Here is a 19,590-nt window from a genome sequence, read left to right as displayed (position 1 = left end):
CCACTTCTGTTCCTCACTTCCCTGGGCCCCCACACACTTCAGACTTGTCCCTTGACAGGTGGCATTTATAGAAGAGTAAGGACCCTATAAATACTTGTAATCGTCACAGGAGCCATCAGCTCCCAATTCCTATTATAGCATGCCTGTCAGTGGTATGTGGTGAATCGGGCCATGCCACACGAGTGTTGGGGTCCTTTGCCCCTGACTAGACACCCTTGAGACCTGTAGGGGGTGACCACGAACACACGAAAATCATAGGCACTGAGAAGAGCCCTGGCTTGGACACTGGATGAAAATCTGTCCAGGGACCCCAGCTGGCCCTGAGGCTTCCGGCATGGCCAGGACTGGAACAGGTCCCTCTGTCCTCAGGTCATTCCCAGGGAGAAGAGCAGGACACACCCGAGTTCAAACCCTATGGCTGCCACCTGCTACCCACCTCAACTTTCTTCCAGATGCACCTCCTAGGATGTGCAATGTCACAACAGGCTGTGCAGCTCAGGACCAAGGAAACGGAGAGAAACACTGTGGCTCATGATCTGTTCACCACTGACGCCCAGCCCCAGGACCAACACCAATTTTTGCAGAATGGATGCATCACTTAAAGGTATTAAGTGCCTAGCACACAGTAGGTACCTACCCCTGCTCTTATAATCACATGGATTCAGCGTGGAGGACTTGATTTGAAATGTAAAGAATCGGTGAGAAAAAAGAAACTCTAAGTTTAAGTCAGGTAAATACTCCCAGGGGCAAAAAAAAAAAAAAAAAAAAAATACTCCCAGGGGCAAGCCAGCCAAAAATGAAAGAAAGGCCCCTCGCGGAGAGTTTTGGGGGTGCGTGCGCGCAGAATTCAGTGCAGCCAGGCGCGACCCTTCATGCATCGTGTGGGCAGGACAGCCTCCACAATGGCCCTGGTGCGTGAGCTCCCGGCTCCCTTCCAGAGACACTCAGAAGCCGACACACACCCAGGAGCCATTCTTGCATCCTGAATGTATATCAATAAGAAAGAAAGAAACATTTTCTGTGAGCTAATTGAAGAACTGCTGTGGGCTTTCTTGTCTCTGTGATTAAGGGAAATGAGAATGTTGCTAATTAGCAGCTGGAAAATGCCAAAGAAATGTGTAAACGCCCTTCAGAAACAACCGTCTGAGAGGAGCTGCTAGGATCTGTCACCGATCGTCAACGCTCCGTGAAAAATTTCTCCGGCAGCTTATGGAAGAGGCAGAGGGAACCCACCTTATCTCCATCCTGGGTGCAATGGTCTCTGCGCAGGCCCACGCCAACAGGAAACTGTGACCCCAGGGGTTGAGGTGCCTCCAGAACATCTTGTGGCACCTGCCACATGGGAGGCTCCTGGTGCTAGGCTTGTCCTGGGGGTCATGCCTGCACTGGACACTCCATCTCATGCCACAAGAGCCATAGAGGGATGAGACATATGAACAAGGGCCAGTCCACAACCAAGAGAGAACCGCTGTGGCTCTTGACTGGAGAAGCCTGGCATCTGTTGCTGATGGGGATGGCACAGCGGTAACCCTACAACTGCAACATTGTAGGAGTTGAACAGGGGCTCATACATAGGTCTTCTAAGGAAACTTGACTCCAGTGGTGGGATCCCATCTTGAGTCTTCCAGACAAGTGTCCCAGCTTGTTTGGCTGCCTCCAGAGACGGGGCGCTCACTACCTACAGAGGCAGCTGTTCCAACATGGGCTCTCAGAAGCTCTTGTTCTTGGAGGAAAGTTCTCTCTCTGACTGCAGGTCCATCCTCAGGGCTTATTCAAAGTGTAAAGTGCAAGGTAAATGTGAGTATAGGGGCCCCAAAGTATTGTTGGCACTGTACACATACTTCTGAAACTTGAAACTTCCCTCTTCTTGATAATGGGAGTTTTTGTTTTTTTTTTAAAGATTTTATTCACTTAGGGATGGCTAGTTGGCTCAGTGATTGAGCCTCTGCCTTTGGCTCAGGGCATGATCCTGGAGTTCCAGGATCGAGTCCTGTGTCGGGCTCCCTGTGGGGAGCCTGCTTCTCCCTCTGCCTGTGTCTCTGCCTCTCTCTCTCTCTCTCTCTCATGAATAAATAAAATCTTTTTTTAAAAAATATTTTTTTTTCATTTGAGAGACTGAGAGAGACCATGAGAGAGTGAAAGAGAGAGCAGGAGCCGGGGTGGGGGTGGGGCAAGGAGAAGAGAAGCAGAGGGAGAGGGAGAAAGAAGCAAACTCTCCACTGAGCAGGGAACCTGATGCAGAGCTTGATCTCAGGACCCTGGGATCATGACTGGAGCTATAAGGCAGACGCTTAACCACTGAGCCACCCAGGAGCCCCACTGGTAACAGGGAAGTTTTTTTTTAATCTTTAGAAATAAAGCAAAACAAGGCATATCTCAAGTAGTCAGAATTATTTACGATTTGAGCTTTTCCTTTTAATATGAAGGATGTGACAGCGAACACTCATTTACATGGCAGGAGCGATGGCCAGGAAATTATTCTTTCTTTTATAAAGAGAACAAAAATGCTCAGGGGACAGCTTCCTCTGATCTCAGACTGCTAGCAACCCTCATGCTGCCTCTAACAACACACATTTATTCCCAGGTGCTGAGAGACAGTGTTTTTTGCTCGGATTTATAGTGACATGCCTACGAAGTCCTGCCAACTGAGACTCTGCCACTGAGAAGAATAGGAATATTATGACATGCTTCCTCACCCTTCACTGAGGGACTGAACCAGGAGAAGAGGTCCTCTCCACAGACAGGTAAAGACCCAGGTCAACCCCTGGAGGAGTTGTAAAAAAACATGTAAAAACAAAACAAAACAAATAACAAATAACAAAAAACAAAAAAACCTGAATTGTTCTATAAAGACTCAAGCTACCAAAAAAGACACAAAAAGAAACAATGTGAATAGACCTATAACATAGGAAGACACTGAATTAGTAATCAAGAAACTGCCCAGGAAGAAAATATCATGTCCCGATGGCTTCACTGGTTAATTCTACCAAACATTTAAGAGTATTTATTACCAATTCTATGCAAACTCGTTCAAAAATAAGAAGAAACAGCTAAGTCATTCTGTGAGGCCAATGTTACCCGATACTCAAATCGGACAAAGAAATCCCAGGAGAGAAAAGCACAGACCAGTATCTCTTAGGACTATGAACATAAACTCGACAAAGTACTAGCAAATGGAATCCAGTTACCTGTGTAAAAAGAATTATACACCATGATCAAGTAGCATTTGTCCCAGAAATGTAAGGTTGGTTTAACATCTGAAAGGCAATTAACGTAATACATCGTACATCGTATCAACAGAATCAACAACGTACATTGTATCAACAAAACAAAAAGCCGTATCATTATTTGTACATCGTATCAACAAAACATCGTACATCGATGTACATCGTACATCGTATCAACAAAACAAAAGCCATATCATTATTTCAAGAGACATAGAAAAAGCATTTGACAAAATCCAATACTCTCTTGTGTATGTATGTAAGAACAGGGAGGAGACAGCTAGAGCATATAGATGCTCTCAAGGTGATGAAAATCACCTGACCGTAGTCAATCAACTGACCGTAGTCCTGGACGTACCTATGCGTGTACTAAATACCATGGACTTGCACCCTTTATTTTTTAAAAATATTTTACTTATTTATGTAAGGTAGAGAGTAAGGTGAGGGAAAGAGCAGAGGGAGAAGCAGACTTCCCACTGAGCAGGGAGCCCGACAACGCTGGGCTCAATCCTGAGACTCTAGGAATATGAGCCTGAGCTGAAGAAGACAAATGCTTCACCAACTGAACCACCCAGGTGCCCCTGCATACTTTAAGTGCATGAATTGTATGGTAATGTGAATTAAACCACAAGAAATCTGTTATTAAAAAAAAAAAGGCAGGGTGCCTGGGTGACTCAGTTGGGTAAGCATCTGACTTTTGGTTTTGGCTCGGATTGTGATCTTGGGGTTGTGAGATCAAACCCCGCGTTGGGCTCTGCACTCAGTGTGGAATCTGTTTGGGATTCTCTCTCTCTTCCTCTCCCTCTGCTCTCTCTCTCTCTTTTCCTCTCTAAAATAAATAAATAAGTCTGTAAAAAGCATATTTAAAAAATCAGCCAGCCTATATAGCAACATAGAGGAAAAAAATTAAGGTGCAATCTCTGACAAAAGCAGAATGCTAAATCCTTCTATACCTCAGGCACAGCTAAGTCAATATTTGCCCAAATAGGGAGAGGGTCAAGAATATGGAAAAATAGAAAAAGCTGATACACCTTTCAAAAGCAATCTTTCTTATTGTTGTTAGAGTGGTGCTCATAGAACAATGTTTTAAATGAAAAATTGAAAAGGAACCATTAGTTAACTAATGGTGCGGGTAGTTTGTGGACATGGAACAAAAGTCACAAAGGTAGCTCACAAAGGATCCAAGTTTCACAAATAATGAGTCAGAGACTCTAAAAACCTTACTAATTGCATCTGATTGTGATTAAGTGCCTACTTTTGAAATAACCGATCTAATCTGCTAAACCCAAGGACACTGGGATGAGGAATGACAAGGAAGGTGGAGACAGGGCCCTGCACTCACCGTGGCCACGCCTCTGGCCTCCTGGTAGGCCACCTTGATGATGTCTGTGGTGCTGGTGTTGAGGAAGAAGTAGCCAGAGCCTTCTCTGATGTGCAGTTCTACCTGCAAGGAGGGGTCAGCCTGGGTGTCGGAGGCGAGGGGGCCCCTGGGAGTCACGTCCCAGTGGCACATGGCAGGGCAAGGACTGTACCTGCACGCTGGGGTGGTGGTAGATGGTCACCTCTTCAGGGCTCACCCTCACGTCCTCTACCAGGATGAGTTCTATGGAGGCCGACACAGGCACGAGAGGATCGTACTGGAGAGGCAAGGCAGCGCTATCAGACCCAAGGCAATGATGAGCCAACCCTGGGCCAGCCCGCAGGCTTCCCCCCCTGAAAGAGCAGCACTCAAATCCCCGTGTCCTGGCGTCACCCCAGGGCACTCATTATGTTGGAGACACAAGACCCAGTAAAACCATCATGCTTCAAGCCCAGCCAAGAGGCCACATCCCTTTGAGATGTCCAATAATTCTGTCAAGGCTGGCACCCTCTCCTGCCTGGCAGGCCCCATGAGACGGATGATTCACATGCACCCTAGGAAAGCGGGGGTACATAGTTAATGACCCCTGCATGTGCAAGGGATGGGGCCTGGGCAAACAGTGAAGGCGCTGAGTAGAGGGGGTATCCTCACAGTGGGTTCACAAAGGCAGAAGCACAGCCCCTCACTCCCTTGGGTGGTGCACATATCTGAGTGTGTGACACCTGCCACGTGTCCTTCCAGGGAGACTGCTGGACCCACCTGCTCCTCACGTGCCTGAGCATCTACATAGTGCCTGGCACTGTGCTAGCCCTTGGGCAAGGATGCAAATTTAATCTAATGTCAGGATTCAGGGGATCCCTGGGTGGCTCAGCGGTTTAGCACCTGGCTTTGACCCAGGGCGCAATCCTGGAGACCCAGGATCGAATCCCACGTCGGGCTCCCGGTGCATGGAGCCTGCTTCTCCCTCTGCCTGTGTCTCTGCCTCTCTCTCCCTCTCTCTCTCTCTCTGTGTGTGTGACTATCATAAATAAATAAAAATTTAAAAAATATATATGTGTATTTCTAAAAACAAAACAAAACAAAAATGTCAGGATTCAAACAGGAAATAAGGGTGTGTCAGAACCCAGGGTAGGTTGTGAAGGCAGAAAGGGGACAGGATGGGGGTGGGAGGGACTCTTGGGTGAGCAGACACCAAGGAAGTGAAGGTGTGGGTGGTATTACTAGAGAAATACCCACAGGCCATGGAGCCTAAGTGCAGAGGCCCTGCAGGGGGAGGCCCAAGGGGCCATCCACAGCCAAGGGACCTCCTACACAGGTGGGGACAGGCAACCCAGGCTTAAGCCACCAGGGGCATGCAGGTATGCTCCTCAGGGCTACATCCCCCAGGCCGGACTCAATGCTGCTCCTACTGGGCCCCACTCCCTCCAAGTGTTTCCCTTGCTTCCCACTACCCAGGAGACAACTCCAAGCTCCTTATCCTATCCTGGCACTGAGGAGCTCTTGGAACCCAGTCTACCTTCTCCTTCCAGCTATAATCTGCTGCCTTCGCCCTCTACACAACCAAGTTGACTGCTGCCCCTCCCCTGATGATGGGGTGGGATCATCCAGGCAGGACCACTCCTGGGGAGCCCTTCCCATGCCTTTCTCGTATGCACCCACTTGCCACCCACAAGCAGCACCTCCCCTGGGGGCCCAGGAGACGCTGCAGTAGGGAGGTCAGGTTCAATGGGATTTGGCCCTGGGTATGCAGATGGTGGCAACAGTGTACATGGGGGAGGATGTCATCTGTATCATGGTGGGGGGAGGGGGCACGAGGGGATCTGAGACCTGGGGCAGCTTCAGTGCCTAGGTTTCAGGGACCACTTTGCAGAGAGGCTGCTATCATGGCTGGGACAACGACCAGGAGGCCACCTGACAGGGAAGAGTAAAGGGAAGGAGGGGGACAGCGTTCCAGGCATGCAAAGTCACAGAAGCCCAAGCCACCTGGGCACATTCTTGGCTGGGCTGTGAGGTTAGGGCCATGTGGGAGAAGAGGCTGGATGCATGAGCATGAGGGTTCCCAAAGCTGTGTGCCGGGACTGCGAGGGGCCAGGGCCAGGCCACCTTCAGGTTGGATCCTGCCAGTTGCCTGGATGCCAGGCATGTGGGAAGGGGTAGTGGAGGCAGGGGGCCAGCAGGAAGGCACCCCAGCTCAAGGGAGCCCACAGCACTAGGTTCCAGGACAGGTTAGTGAATGGAGGGGGCTCAGGGGGCTCAGGACGCTCAGACAGCGGGCAGGATGTGAGCAGAGGGGCGGGGGGACTCCCTGCCCGGGGCCCAGGAAGATACCAGCTGCTCCACTCTGGCTCTGTTGAGGTGGGACTGCTGGTAGCCCATCGCAGTGGCTGAGATGGCTGTGGTCCCCGATGCCTCGTGAACCAAGATAGCCTGCAAACCTGAATCCAGGGAGAGGAGAGCAGATATTGGGTTTTTGCCCGCTGGTGGCCTCTGAAGCAGCCCCTCCCTACTCCTGGTTTGCAATCTCCACGGTCCTAGGAGACGCCTAGGAGACGCCTGGGAGGCTCAGAGGTTGAGCTCTGAGGTTCAGCTCAGGGTATGACCCCAGGGTCCTGGGATCAAGTCCTGCATCCGGCTCCCTGCAGGGAGCCTGCTTCTCCCTCTGCCTGTGTCTCTGCCTCTCTCTGTGTGTCTCTCATAAATAAATAGATAAAATATTTTTCAAAAATCAATCTCCATGGTCCTAAAAATACACAACTGAGTTTGTTTAAACTGTATGTACCATAAGAGTTAGCAGGCCCTGAGCAAAGTTCTACAGTGCAGCCTTGGGGAGCCGCACTGGCCTCAACCTTTGGCTGCCGTCAGCTTGGTAGGGGCGGCATGGCTCAAAGCAGGATGGGTCTCCGGGGCCGGCACAGAGATGATACAACCTGGGATGAGAGACTCACCCACCCTGAGCCTGAGCCTGTCTGCCCACCCCTGAAATAGGGATTCAGCCCATCCTAGGTAGCAGTTGCCAGGAGCCCTACTCAGCACACCCGTCGTTTGTCCAGGGTTTCACTACACTCTGTCCTCCTGGCCTGGGACATTCGGCACCCAGCTCACCGTGCAACTTCTTCTGGCCACTCCCATCATCCCGGGCCACCAGCTGCATGGGCAGGTCAAGCTTGATGCTGGCCAGCAACGGCCTGGTCGACTCCCACTGGATGTTCAGAGAGCTGAAGTTGTCGAATCTGCGTCCCTGCTGGTCATAGGCAGCCAGGTCCAGCAGGGGGTTGCGGTGACTAGAGACTGGGACCTGCAAGAGGCAAGAGTCAAACATCCTGGCCACTCTAGAACCAGGCACTGCTGCTCTTGGCCACGCAGGGCATCCTGGCCCTGGCTGGCTGTGTTTGGGGCTCCCTGGGTCCTGGTGATAGAGGAGGGTAAGTCACTAGCTACTGCTACCCAGTTGTCAAGATGCCTCATAGCCCCCGTCCAACCTGGCCTCCTACTCCAGCCCATGGTTCTCAAGGAGGGACAAGTTTGCTCCCCCAGGGGACACTGATGATGTCTGAAAAGTGTTTTTGATGATCACAACTACGGGGGGTGGGGGGCGCAATGGGCATCTAGTCGGTAGAGGTCAAGGATACTGTCTAATATCACACAAGGCAAAGGACAGCCCTCAGGAAATAAGGATCTGGCCCAAAACGTCAGGAGTGCCAGGGCCAAGAGACCCCCGCCTCAAGCCCTCCACCACCATAGCCAGGCTGCTCTCCTTCCTCCCTGGCCTCACCTTCCCACATCCTTGCCACCTCCTCCCTGCCCCATGCACGCCCAGCCCCTCCCTACTCCTGGGGCTTAAGCCACCAGGGGCATGCAGGCTTACTTCCGCCCCCCAAGGTTTAATAGGAACATCAATTACAACCTCTAAAACGTCCAGACTTACTCAGTTTGCAAAGCTCCTTTCAGAGCTAGGTTCTCACCTGATCCTCAAATATCCCAGCGTGATGGGAACTGTCATCCTCATATTAAAGGTGAGGAAGCAGAGTCCCAGGGAAAAACAGGGATGTATCAAAGGCAACTCGGCAAATGAGTGGTACGCTTTCAGGGTTCAGCTCCAAACCCTGAATTACAACCACTCTACCGCCACCTCTTGCTCCCCATGCAACTCCACCCCTTGGAACCCACGCCAAGTCCACCTCCTTCCTCCCAGATGCTGGGTCATCCCCTCCACTCCCTGCCTGAATGGCAAGGGGGCAGGGAGTGAAGCAGGGACCCTGAATACAGGGACATCCAAGTCCCGCTGCCTGCACTCGAGCCTTGGCCTCTCACCACCCAGGCAGACAGAACCACACATCACAACAGAATCCACCTCCCAGGACTCTGTTTTAAGTAAGGGTAGTATGAGATCATTTTAGGGAGCCTGGTTCACTGTAACAAACATGCAAGTCAGGAAACAGGTAGTCAGGCTGCATGCACAGGTCCAGAAGCCAGGACGGTACTTGTCTGGTCCTTGCAGTTAGGAGTGACTGTGCCATTTGCTTTGACTATGAAAGGGAAAGTGACTCAAAACAACTCTGCAGAAGGAAGGCACCTGGGCGGCTCAGTGGTTGAGTGTCTGCCTTTGGCTCAGGTCATGATCCGAGTTCTGGGATGGAGTCCCACATCGGGTTCCCTGCATGGAGCCTGCATGGACCTCTGCTTGTGTCTGCCTCTCTCTCCATCTCTCATGAATAAATAAGTAAAATCTTAAAAAAAAAAAAAAACTCCAGGGGGAAGCAACCTGCCAGGCTCACCCCTCTGCAGTGGCATCTGGCCATGTCCAACATGGTAGCTGTCCCCACCTACTGTGTCTTGGAAGGAAGAGAACAGTGACACAAAGCCAGGTCCCCAGTCACTGTGATGAAAATGGGGCTCGGGCAAGAAGTGAGTGGTGTGCTGTGTGAAGGTACTGGGATCTGTGGCTGCTTGTTACTGCAGCCTAGCCTCGCCTGTCCAGACTGATGCTGTCACCGAACTTCAGGCTGGCACCAGGAGGGCCCCTCCCCAGGTCCTGCTAGCTCTCTTGCCCCCAGACAACACTGAACCAAAAGCATATTGCAAATTTTAAATGCAGGTCAGGCTCAATCCCTGGGGATGCAAAGGATCTTGTAACAATTCTGGATTTGAGTCAGGAGTTGTGACTCCAGGCAGGGACAAGAAGTAGCATTTTCTAGATGCCCCGCTCTTTCTCCTTCCCTCCCCCTGTGCTACCAGGGGAGGACATGAACACCGTGTGCCAGGCAGGCTTGGATCCTTCCAATGGGCATTTGGGACAACAACATTATCCCCATTTTATAAACAGGAAGGCTAAGGCTCAGAGATGTTAAGCAACTTGCCCAAAGTTGCACAGGTTTAGGGGTACAACTCTGCTGGTCTGATTTTATTTTTTATTTTTTATTTATTTTTTTTTTTTAATTTTATTTATTTATGATAGGCACACAGTGAGAGAGAGAGAGAGGCAGAGACATAGGAAGAGGGAGAAGCAGGCTCCATGCACCGGGAGCCCGACGTGGGATTCGATCCCGGGTCTCCAGGATCGCGCCCTGGGCCAAAGGCAGGCGCCAAACCGCTGCGCCACCCAGGGATCCCTGCTGGTCTGATTTTAAAGCATACAGGCCTCCCCTAACTTTGTGGCCTCCCCTCCAACCCCCGTGCAGTGGCTCCATCCAAGCCCCAGCTTATCAGTCTCCCGGCACGCAACTGGTGCTCAGCCACAGTGAGCTGAACACAGGATGACCTATGCAGAGCACTGGGGTCAGGCCAGAGTCTCGTTCCACTCTGTCACTCTGACTGGTCAGCTCCGTTCTGGTGATTGGGCCTCACCAGTAATTTACTCTGCAAACACATCTTGGGTGGCCTCTGGCTTTGGAGAGGTATAAAATTAAATTGATACTGCACCCAGGATGCATGGCAGGGATATATCTTTCTCAAGGTCCCCTAGTGAGATCATAAATCGCAGGGGCCATGCCCAATCAGCTCACAGCTCTGGAACTCCAGGCCTGATGGATGGCCTCGCAATTCTGTGTCTGAGGTCCATTATTTCCTGGCAAGTGAGATCGATGACATGCACGAGCCAATTCAGAGCCGTGCTCCGCTGCCTGTCATCTTTGAGTCAAAAGAGACAGCCCTGGGCTGACCCAGAGGTCACAGCCAACAGATGGCCAGACACACGGCTCACTTGGCCAGTGCCCAACATGTAAAGACACTCACACAAGGAAGATGCACAGAGCTGCCTGCTTTTTCTTTGCAAATAGGAAGGTTTGGCCAGCCTGAGGTTGAACAGGCTATCCTGTGGACAGGTACTTGCTCTCCATCCAGGTCTGCACCGCCACCCCCCTACCCCCTGTCTTCAGCAGACCCCACCTGGCTTCTCCAGGCATTTGAGCCCAACAGAACCAGGGGCACAGGGACACAGGCACGGTGTGCTCATTCATCCATCACAGCTGACTGAACTCCTCCCATGAGCTGGGCTCTTTTCCAGAGACTTGCAAAGAAGAAAAGAAACATGTAAATTCTACAGTGTCAGATGATGTAAAGAGCTTGGGGGCAGGGGAAGAAGGGAACCAGAATGTGAAGTGTTGAAAGTTCAGGTTAAGGTCTAAATGCTGAGGCACCCTCCCGAGGGGTAACATTTGAATAAAGAAGTGAAGGAGGTGGGGAGGGAGGCCCGGGGACTGGGAGAGGAGGGAAGTCAAGCCAACGGGAACATCATCTCTAGGATGCACTCAGGCCTGTTCCTGAGTGCTCACGGCACAACGGGAGTCCAAGCATGGGTGGAGTGGGGTGGGACGTTAACGGGGGCCAGGACTCGGGGATCACAGGCCACACAAGGGCCTTGGCTTTTGCTCTGGGGGAATGGGAAGCTGCTGGCTGGGTCTAAGCAGACAACAGGGTAAGAAGTGTAACATTCTGCACTCTGAACACCTTCGGTCCACTTATGTTTGTCCCCTACAATCCTAGGAGACCACAGTCACCCAGTGTCATTCGAGGAGGAATTCAGACCCAGCCATTAATCCCTACTGATATCAGCTACTGTTGGACTCCTGGCCTCACACCCAGTGGATTGATAGGCCAGGTTTTCCAGAAAAGTCCAGACTTAGCATGATTACATTCTTCAGGGATAATCTGCTATATATATAAAAGCGATTTAAAATGTGAAGCTTTTAGGACATTCATCTCAACAGCCCCCAAAATCAGGGGGACTTTCCTTAGTCCTGAACACACAGACTTTCAGCTTGGGAATGACAGCCATCTGCTCCCTGCCACCAACACCCAGGCCTGAGCTGGAAGTGAACGTGGCTTCATGGTGACAAGCCTGCAGAGGAGCTCTATCTAGGCTCGGAGCCGGGTCTCCTCACCTGTCAAGAGGGAACACAGGCAGGTATGCCCTGGCCGGCCCCTGTGGGGTCGGTGGGAGAGCGCTCCGAGGCTGGGCACCAAGAATCCTCACTTGAAACAACACTGCCGAGGCACTGACTCCTAAGGGACCAGCATGGGGGCAGCAGAGGGGCTCCCACGCCCACTCACCTCAGAGCTGAGGGATCAGGAGAGCCTGAGAGAGGGCAGCAGCCCATCAGAAAAGCGGGGAGAAAAGTCAAACAAGCTTGCAGGGGACACAAAGGCTGAAGGCAGAGAGGCAGTGGCACACTCCAGACAGGGAGAACTGTTGGAGTCTCGGACCCCCCGCAGAGCTTCAAAGAAATGTACTTTGACCAAACGCAAAGCTGTTCTCCTCCTGCACCCACAGGGGAGCCAAACTCCAAATCTATATGCCTGGAGGAGAGGCTGCCCACATAAGCAGCTTCAGAAAGCTTCCATTAGGTGCCGAGAGGACATGCAGTGAGTCCTCTCAGGGCAAACAGCAAAGAGGTAAGAGGGCCCTGTCCCTAGAAGGGGCTCCAGGAGACACAGGGCCCCTCAGAACCCACCAGGACAGAGACAGCTGGACACGCCTTGGGGGTGATCACAGGGCCACGGCTGGGAGAAGAGAAGTGGCTGCAGGGCCCTCCGAGGCACTGCACTTGGAGCTGGGCAGATCCACTCTGTCTCTGGGACCCTGCCTACATCTGAGCCTCATGGGCAAACCCATGAAGGGGATGCAACAAGCCGGGGCCTCCCAAATGGTCCTGGTGACAGGGAACAAGGCATATGGGTCAGAGCTCCTGGCACATACAACTGTTCTAATTACCATGTGTGGGCAGCACGGACACAGAGACCCTAGTCTAGCCTCAGGGCCTTTGCACTTGCCATTCTACCTGCCTGGGACCCCTTATGTTAGCTCTTTTTGGCCAGCATCTCCTGATCACGGGGCCTGACGTGGTGTGTGTCCTCCTGACAGAGGCCTTTCCTGGTTCCACCTGAAGTGGCCTCCCTGGTAGCTGTCCTGCACCCCCTCACTTGCTCCACAACACCTCCCACCTCCTGTCCTTCTTGTCTACTATTTGTGGGCCTCCTGGTCTCCTGTCCCCTCCAGGCAGCAGGTGCCTCACCTGTATCGAGTACTCTGTATTCTAGAACCCAGAACTCTGGGCCCGGCACACAGAAGGTGCTGGATAAATATACATTGAAGGAATGAGGGAAAAGCAGCCTGCCTAAGTCTCTACCTCTGAGAAGGGACTGGGGGCCAGGGCGAGCCCAGAGGGTGTTCATACCCCTGACCCTGAATGGAAGGGTTTTGAAGTCCTCCGCATCTGTCATCTGGTCTCTGGGTGTCCCAGGGTGGAGGGCTAGACTGGCCGCAAGCCCAAGGGGACCAGACCTATGGGTTTCACTTCCATCCCTGCGTGTCACAGCCACCCCCAAGTGATTTTCTTCTCCCTCCCGCAATTACGTTTGACACAGGCCCCCCGACCCCCACCGACAGAGAATGCTACAGCTGGTCACCCCTCCCTGCAGCTCCCACTCTGACCACACACACACACACACTGCCCACAGACTGCAGCCCCACCTCAACATCCCTAAGTCACAGAAGCAGATGATGAGATTTTCCAATGGCCAAGTGCCACACAGCGAGGGGAGCCGAGTCTGGGACCAGAGGCACTCTGCTTCTACCCGGCACTGCCACTAGCCTGTGACTCCAGGCGAGTCTCCTCCCTGTGTGAGTCTTAAGCCCCCTGATAAGTTAGAACTGGATAAAAGCAGGCGCTGTGCAGGGGTGCCTGAGCACGGAGATGAGGTGGCGCAGTGCCGACCCATCACCTTCACCACCACCCCCAGAACCACTCACTTACCACTTGCTTGTTCTGCTGCAGCAGTGGACATGACAGGTCTAGCTGGGGGCTGGCGTAGACGGGGGTCAGGGTGAGCCTGGAGGGCGGGGCGCAGATGAACTTCACCACGGCAGGCTCCAGTGCGGGGAAGGGGTTGGTGACGCTGGGCTTGTTCCCCACAGAGAGGGCGATGACCTGCCAGAGTGGAGGAGCAGTTAAGAGTAATGAGAGGACGATGACCTGCCCCACATGAGCCTGGCCTCACCATCCAGCTCCATCAGACTCAGTTTGCTGCTCTGTAGAATGGGAAGGTGAGCTCAGCACCACCAGGGACTTACAAAAGTCCAGTGACACGTATGGGGGAGTGCTCTCTCAACATGCAAGAGGCCTTTAGACAAACGCTGGCCGAACCACTGTCTGCTCTGCGACCCAGGGAGGAAGGGGGTGGGTGATGCCTCACAGCTTCCCAGGATTCTCTGAAGACCCCAATAGTCATAAGAGCGAATTCACAAGCCTGTGGGTTTTTAAATGAGGAGCCCACACTGACTCGGAAGATCCCTCGTAATGAGGTGCAACTGTGGCAGGCTGTGAAAGGCAGAGAAGGGGCCATGGGGGGCCCACCCTGTGAGGACATGCGGGGGGCCTCGGCCTGCGCGCCCTCTCTCTCTTTGAGAGAAGCTCACTTGGCTGCATAGAAACCAAGATTAAAGATGCAACAAAAGAGGGAAATTTGAATCTGCTTTTAGAGCTGGGACCTCAGAAATAAAGCCCAGCCTGAGTTTGTGAGGACCACATCTAATGACCCATCCTGAGGGAGCACCTTGGGCCCCTCAAATGACACACGCTTTCCGTAGGACCCAGCGGTCTGGTCCTAGCGCCCCTCACCCTTCCTGACCACAAGGCAGGACCAAGGGTGGTTTCCACGCTGACCTGCAGGCCCTTGGCCTCCACTGCAATGCCCCAAGGACAGGAGGCACAGAGCACAGCAGAGGGAGGGCCCTGGAGGCGCCAACTTCTACGGCCCAGCGGGGACTCAGATAAGCAAGCCAAGCCAGGGAGGAGAAACGTCTCTAACTTCGTTGTGGACTAAATTTATGCTCTTATTAATTTTTCTTATTTAATTTTTTAAACATTTATTAAATTTTTTTTAAGACAAAACAAAGTGGGAATCAGAGCCTTTCACTGTGCATCTCTTCTGTGCACACCAGGCAGTCTTGGCGTGGCAAGCTCCATAAAGGTACCTTGGGTGATGTGGGCACGTGTGTTTTAACATCAACTGAGAGTCTCTGCATGTGCAAGGGGATTCTCCACTCCCCTTAAGACATGGGCTCTCTCCTACTTTTCTTGATCCCCGCTGGTCTCCCACCTTGCTTTTTGTTCCCCGGTTCCGGGGCACCCTATGAATGGTGGGCTAATCCCCACTATAAGCAAAATGAGCATGTGGTCCTGACTTCCAGGGCGGCAGGCACAGGGGCCTGGATGGGTGAGCCATTGCTTTCTCTAGCCCACTCCCGCAGTGCGAGAGTTCAGGCCACAGACATGTGTTCAGCCCACCCAGTCTCCTGATTTCTCTGGTTTTTGGCATTGTGAGAATCAAAATTCAAGAGATTTCACAGAAAAAAATAGCTTATCTTGAAATGCCAAAAAAAGATCTGCGAAACCTGGGCTTAGGTCTTGCTCATTTATGGTAGCTGCTTGACTCTGACTGTGACCCCTGGTGTCGTCCCATCCCCCAATTTGGCAGTGGTAAATGAAGCCCAGAGAGAGAACAGAGTATCCCAGTAGTGGAAGGGGAGCCAGGACTGGTGCCTCTAGCAAAGCCACTGTGTATCGGCAGAGTCCCATCCAACTCCTGCACCCCGATCAACCCACCTCATTGATCCTCAGTTTGCCTGTCTGTGAAATGCTGCTGTAAGCACAGCAGGGTACTCAAGGAGTGTGACTTTAGACCCCTCCCTCTGGACGTGATGGGCCTAGGGACGGCCACCCTCTCACCTGCTCGCCCAAGGCCCGGCAGGTTACAAGGATCCAGTGCTGCTGGTAATTCCGGGAGGTAGAAGGCCCAAAGAGAGCCAAACTAATGCTGTCTGCGTCCTCAGAGGTGATGTTCCGGAAGAACTTGGAAGGCTCAAGGACCCAGGGTCTGGGACCTCCTTCGAACAGCATCTCCTTTGAGGAGCCGAGAGTCACCAAGGCGACAGAGGAGGGATCCACAGTCTGTGGAGGAAAGAAAGGAGAGTCAGCATTCCTCTGGACTGCACATTCAGGGGAGGCCTCGCCCTGCCACCGACTTGCCCCCGTGGAAGGCAGATAAGCCCCAACCCCTCTCTGGAATCTGGTGTGCTCATCAGCAACACCGTCAGGGCTGCTGTCAAGATCCAAAGGCATATGAGAGCCCTGGGAAGAACTATGTGCCCATCCTGATGTACTACTGAGGGGTGGGAGGTAAACTGATTTGTGTAGCCCGAAAAATAATCGGTAAAAGCCTTGAAAACATCAATAGCCCTTGAACCAGAGAACTCTTCTTCTGGAATCTAACCAGTAACACTAGAACAGGAAGGAGAGAAACAAGTTCATGTGCAACAAGACTTCCACACGCTATTATTTATTTTTATTGGCCAACAATCTAAAATCCACAACACGGCACTAATTAAATAAACATGGTATGTCAATATATAATAGGAGGTTATGCAGTTCCCCAGAGCAAGTATTTACAAAGGGCTGGATACGAAGCTGACTGTAGAGTGTGATCACAGCCACGTCGTTTTACAAAGCATAAAGCAGTCCAACAAAGAAATACACCAGATGATGGGGGAAAACCACAGATGGCCTCTCCTTGCTGGCAATTTGTTTCCTTTTTACTCCACCGACTTTCCCACACTTTCTACAACATACGGAGGAGCTTTGGCGGGGGCCAACCTTCTTTGCCTGTTTTGTTCCTAGCACCTAGGACAGTGCCTGGCACATAGTCGATGCTCAATCATTATTTGTTGAAGGAGAGAGCAAACAGTAAGTCCGAAAAGTCCCCAATAAAGGAAGATGAATTAGAATAATTTTTTACAAAAAGCGGTCGTGTGCTTTCACGATCTTTGTGCTGAGAATCCCGGGGCCTCTGTAGGGTCTGTGGGAAAAAAAGGAGAGGGGACAGGACGTCTGGGAAGATGTGGCCTGCTCTGTACGAGGGCATCTCCCCTCGCAGACACAACTGGGGTATAAAGAAGGGGGTCTGTCTGAGGGGGGGGCTTGCAGCCTTGCTCTCTCACTCCCTGCTGGGCTTGGCTGATCTCCTGCTCCAGAGGCTCTCACTGAGGTCACCCCGAGTCCTTACATGTCAGCTGGCTTCCCTGTTGGACCCTCCCCTGCCCCCAAACTCTACCCTCCAAAGGGCTGCCTGACGTCTCTCCCAAAAACACAGATCTGACCATGTCCTCCTGCACTAAGTCAGCCTACAGTACCAGCTGCCCTTGGAAGAAAGGCTTCGTTATTTTAGGATGCAGGCTCTCCCCACCTGGCCCTCGCCTCCCCTCTCCCGGACCCACCTTCAGACGAGCCTGTGCTCAGGCCCTCACAGAAGCTGCCCTGCTGTCCTTGGAGCCCTACCCACTCCTTCCTCCAAGAAGCCCCTGCTTCCTCCCTCACCCAGTGACGTCTGGCCTGCCAGGGAGGCCAGCTTATTCTGTGGCCCCTACTTCATCTGGTGTCAGCAAGAAAATGACTGGTCTGGGTGTCTGCTTCCCTGATCAGCCTACAGGCTCATGAAAGGATAGGGCCTGTTTCCTTGTGTATCCACAGCGTGATCAAACCATATGAGGACTGAAAAGCCACAGAGAGAAAATAAAATACTTTTTCTAAAAATAGGAAATGACAATGACACCTTGATATTATTTCTTAACCGTGTGATTGGTAAAAGTCCTAGAAAAACGTGCCCCCTTTCTAAAAAATTTATTCACTTTCTTACTGAGATATAATTGGCAGTGAACATTATATTAGTTTCAGGCATATAGCATAACGATTCAATATTTGTATATGCAGGTGACCCTTGAACAACAGAGGGGTTAGAGGCGCTGACCCACCAGCCACTCGAAAGTCCACATATAACTTCTGACTCCCCAAAATGGGGATGGAAGCAAGACTTCTGAGTATCCTTCTAATAGACACTTAGCTTTGGAACCACACAAACAACTTACATATACATCAAAATGAAATAAAAAAAGAAACACCAACAACCAAACCCTAAAACTGAGAAGAAACCAATCTTTCTGACAGACTGGTCACCTCAAGGCTGCAATGACTGAACCCATACCAGTTCCCTACTCTTGGCCTAAGCGATTCCTTAACCTCTTGTGATTCCTAACACCTTTCAGAACAAGTGTTGCAAACACCTGTCACCTTGACTGCCTTGCAACAGCTGGCAGGACAGAGGGTGGGGGTCCATGGAACTGGTTCCTAAAGTAGAATCAGCACCAGGCAAAAAAGTGTGCCAGGATCGATTAGCAATGTCTGTGGTGGACAGGGCCCAGATACACACAGGGCCAGGTCTGCATTAGACTGGAGTCCACGTGGGCGGCAGCCACTTCTACTTCAGAGTGGGCAGCATGCTGGGAGTGTGGAGACCACTGTTCACACACATCAAGTGAGTCCTTAGTTTATTGCCTAGAACATACAGAGCACTTGACAGTTAGATCCAGCATGGCTTCCCCAAACTCCACTCTCCTGAATCCTTCGAGCCCTGAGTGTTCATGCTGCTCTGGGCAGAAGACCCAGCCTCAGACCTGTCTGCAGGTGGAGACCAGGATGTGTTGCTGAGATATCACAAGCCTGGACTGAGCCACAGTATCCCCATGCTTCTTCCATTTTGGCCCAACATTTGTGAATCCCACTCACACAGGGCTGCAGGGTGCCAGCCCATTGTTGTAGTCACCCACCAGGACCAGAGTCTACACTAACCCACTCATCAGGGCCCCTGACCCTCCACCCTGCTCCTTCCATGGCCTCACCCCCTTGCCAGCTGGATCTTCATCCCCCAACTGCCAAGACAGAAGTCCTCCCAGGTACAGACTGATGACCACTCGGCTGCCACCTGCAGTCCTGGATCTGGAGCAGTGCCCCAGCCAGCTGCACCTTCAATATGGGGAGGGGGGGGAGTCATCTGAGTGGCAGCTTTAAGATGTATACACCCTCCTCCGGGATGGGAGCAGCGGGGCAATGTGATGGTCTGCTGAGGCCTGTGGGGGCACAGGCTCTCCTGGTTGGGTACCTACACTAAACCTTAGCCAAGAAACAGCCTCACTTGTCAATGAGAATTCTGTCCTTTTAATCTTTCTTTCTTTTTTTTCTTTCCAATATGGGCACTCTTCTGAATTTGCTATTGGTTATCAGTTCTCCAGGCATCCTTCCCTACACACATGTGCACATGAGTGTACAACACATGCAATTTCAAAATACCTGGGGGCATGCCCACCTGCAGATGCAACCTTGCTGTGTGCCCAGGTGTTAAAACCATCAAAAGAGCTCTTCTCTTGCATCTTCTCTTGCGTGAATGGTTAAGCATCATCAGGGCTCTCACTATTCCTCCTGAAGGAGTCTCATGGCCTATGTCACTCAGACTTCTCCTCAAACATCATCCCCTCGGAGAGGCCTTCTCTGACCCCTGAAGGCAGAACCTCTTGTTACTTGTTACCTCCTTTCCCGGCCCAACCGCCCTTCTCACTACCTGCCACCATTTTCCATATGGTCATCTGTTTCTCCGTTCCCACAACTAGAATGAAGTTGTTAC

At 51.8% G+C, this 19,590-nt stretch overlaps 1 protein-coding gene across 2 annotated transcripts in view; it reads right to left on the bottom strand.

Annotated features, from left to right (window-relative positions):
* Window positions 1-19,590, bottom strand: part of NUP210 (nucleoporin 210) — a 106,334-nt gene that overhangs the window by 34,356 nt on the left and 52,388 nt on the right. For both annotated transcript variants that reach the window (XM_041761489.1, XM_041761488.1), the window contains exons 15-20: window positions 15,810-16,031; window positions 13,836-14,009; window positions 7,687-7,879; window positions 6,913-7,019; window positions 4,757-4,861; window positions 4,567-4,668 (exon numbers count right to left, since the gene is read on the bottom strand). In XM_041761489.1, coding sequence (XP_041617423.1) covers window positions 4,567-4,668; window positions 4,757-4,861; window positions 6,913-7,019; window positions 7,687-7,879; window positions 13,836-14,009; window positions 15,810-16,031 — 903 coding nt within the window. The remainder of the gene's footprint in view (window positions 1-4,566; window positions 4,669-4,756; window positions 4,862-6,912; window positions 7,020-7,686; window positions 7,880-13,835; window positions 14,010-15,809; window positions 16,032-19,590) is intronic.

This window comes from Vulpes lagopus, chromosome 7 (assembly GCF_018345385.1).
Source record: "Vulpes lagopus strain Blue_001 chromosome 7, ASM1834538v1, whole genome shotgun sequence".
Classification (NCBI taxonomy): Eukaryota; Metazoa; Chordata; class Mammalia; order Carnivora; family Canidae; genus Vulpes; species Vulpes lagopus.
Note: the sequence above shows the minus strand (reverse complement) of the source record. Positions and strands in the feature narration are given on the sequence as shown.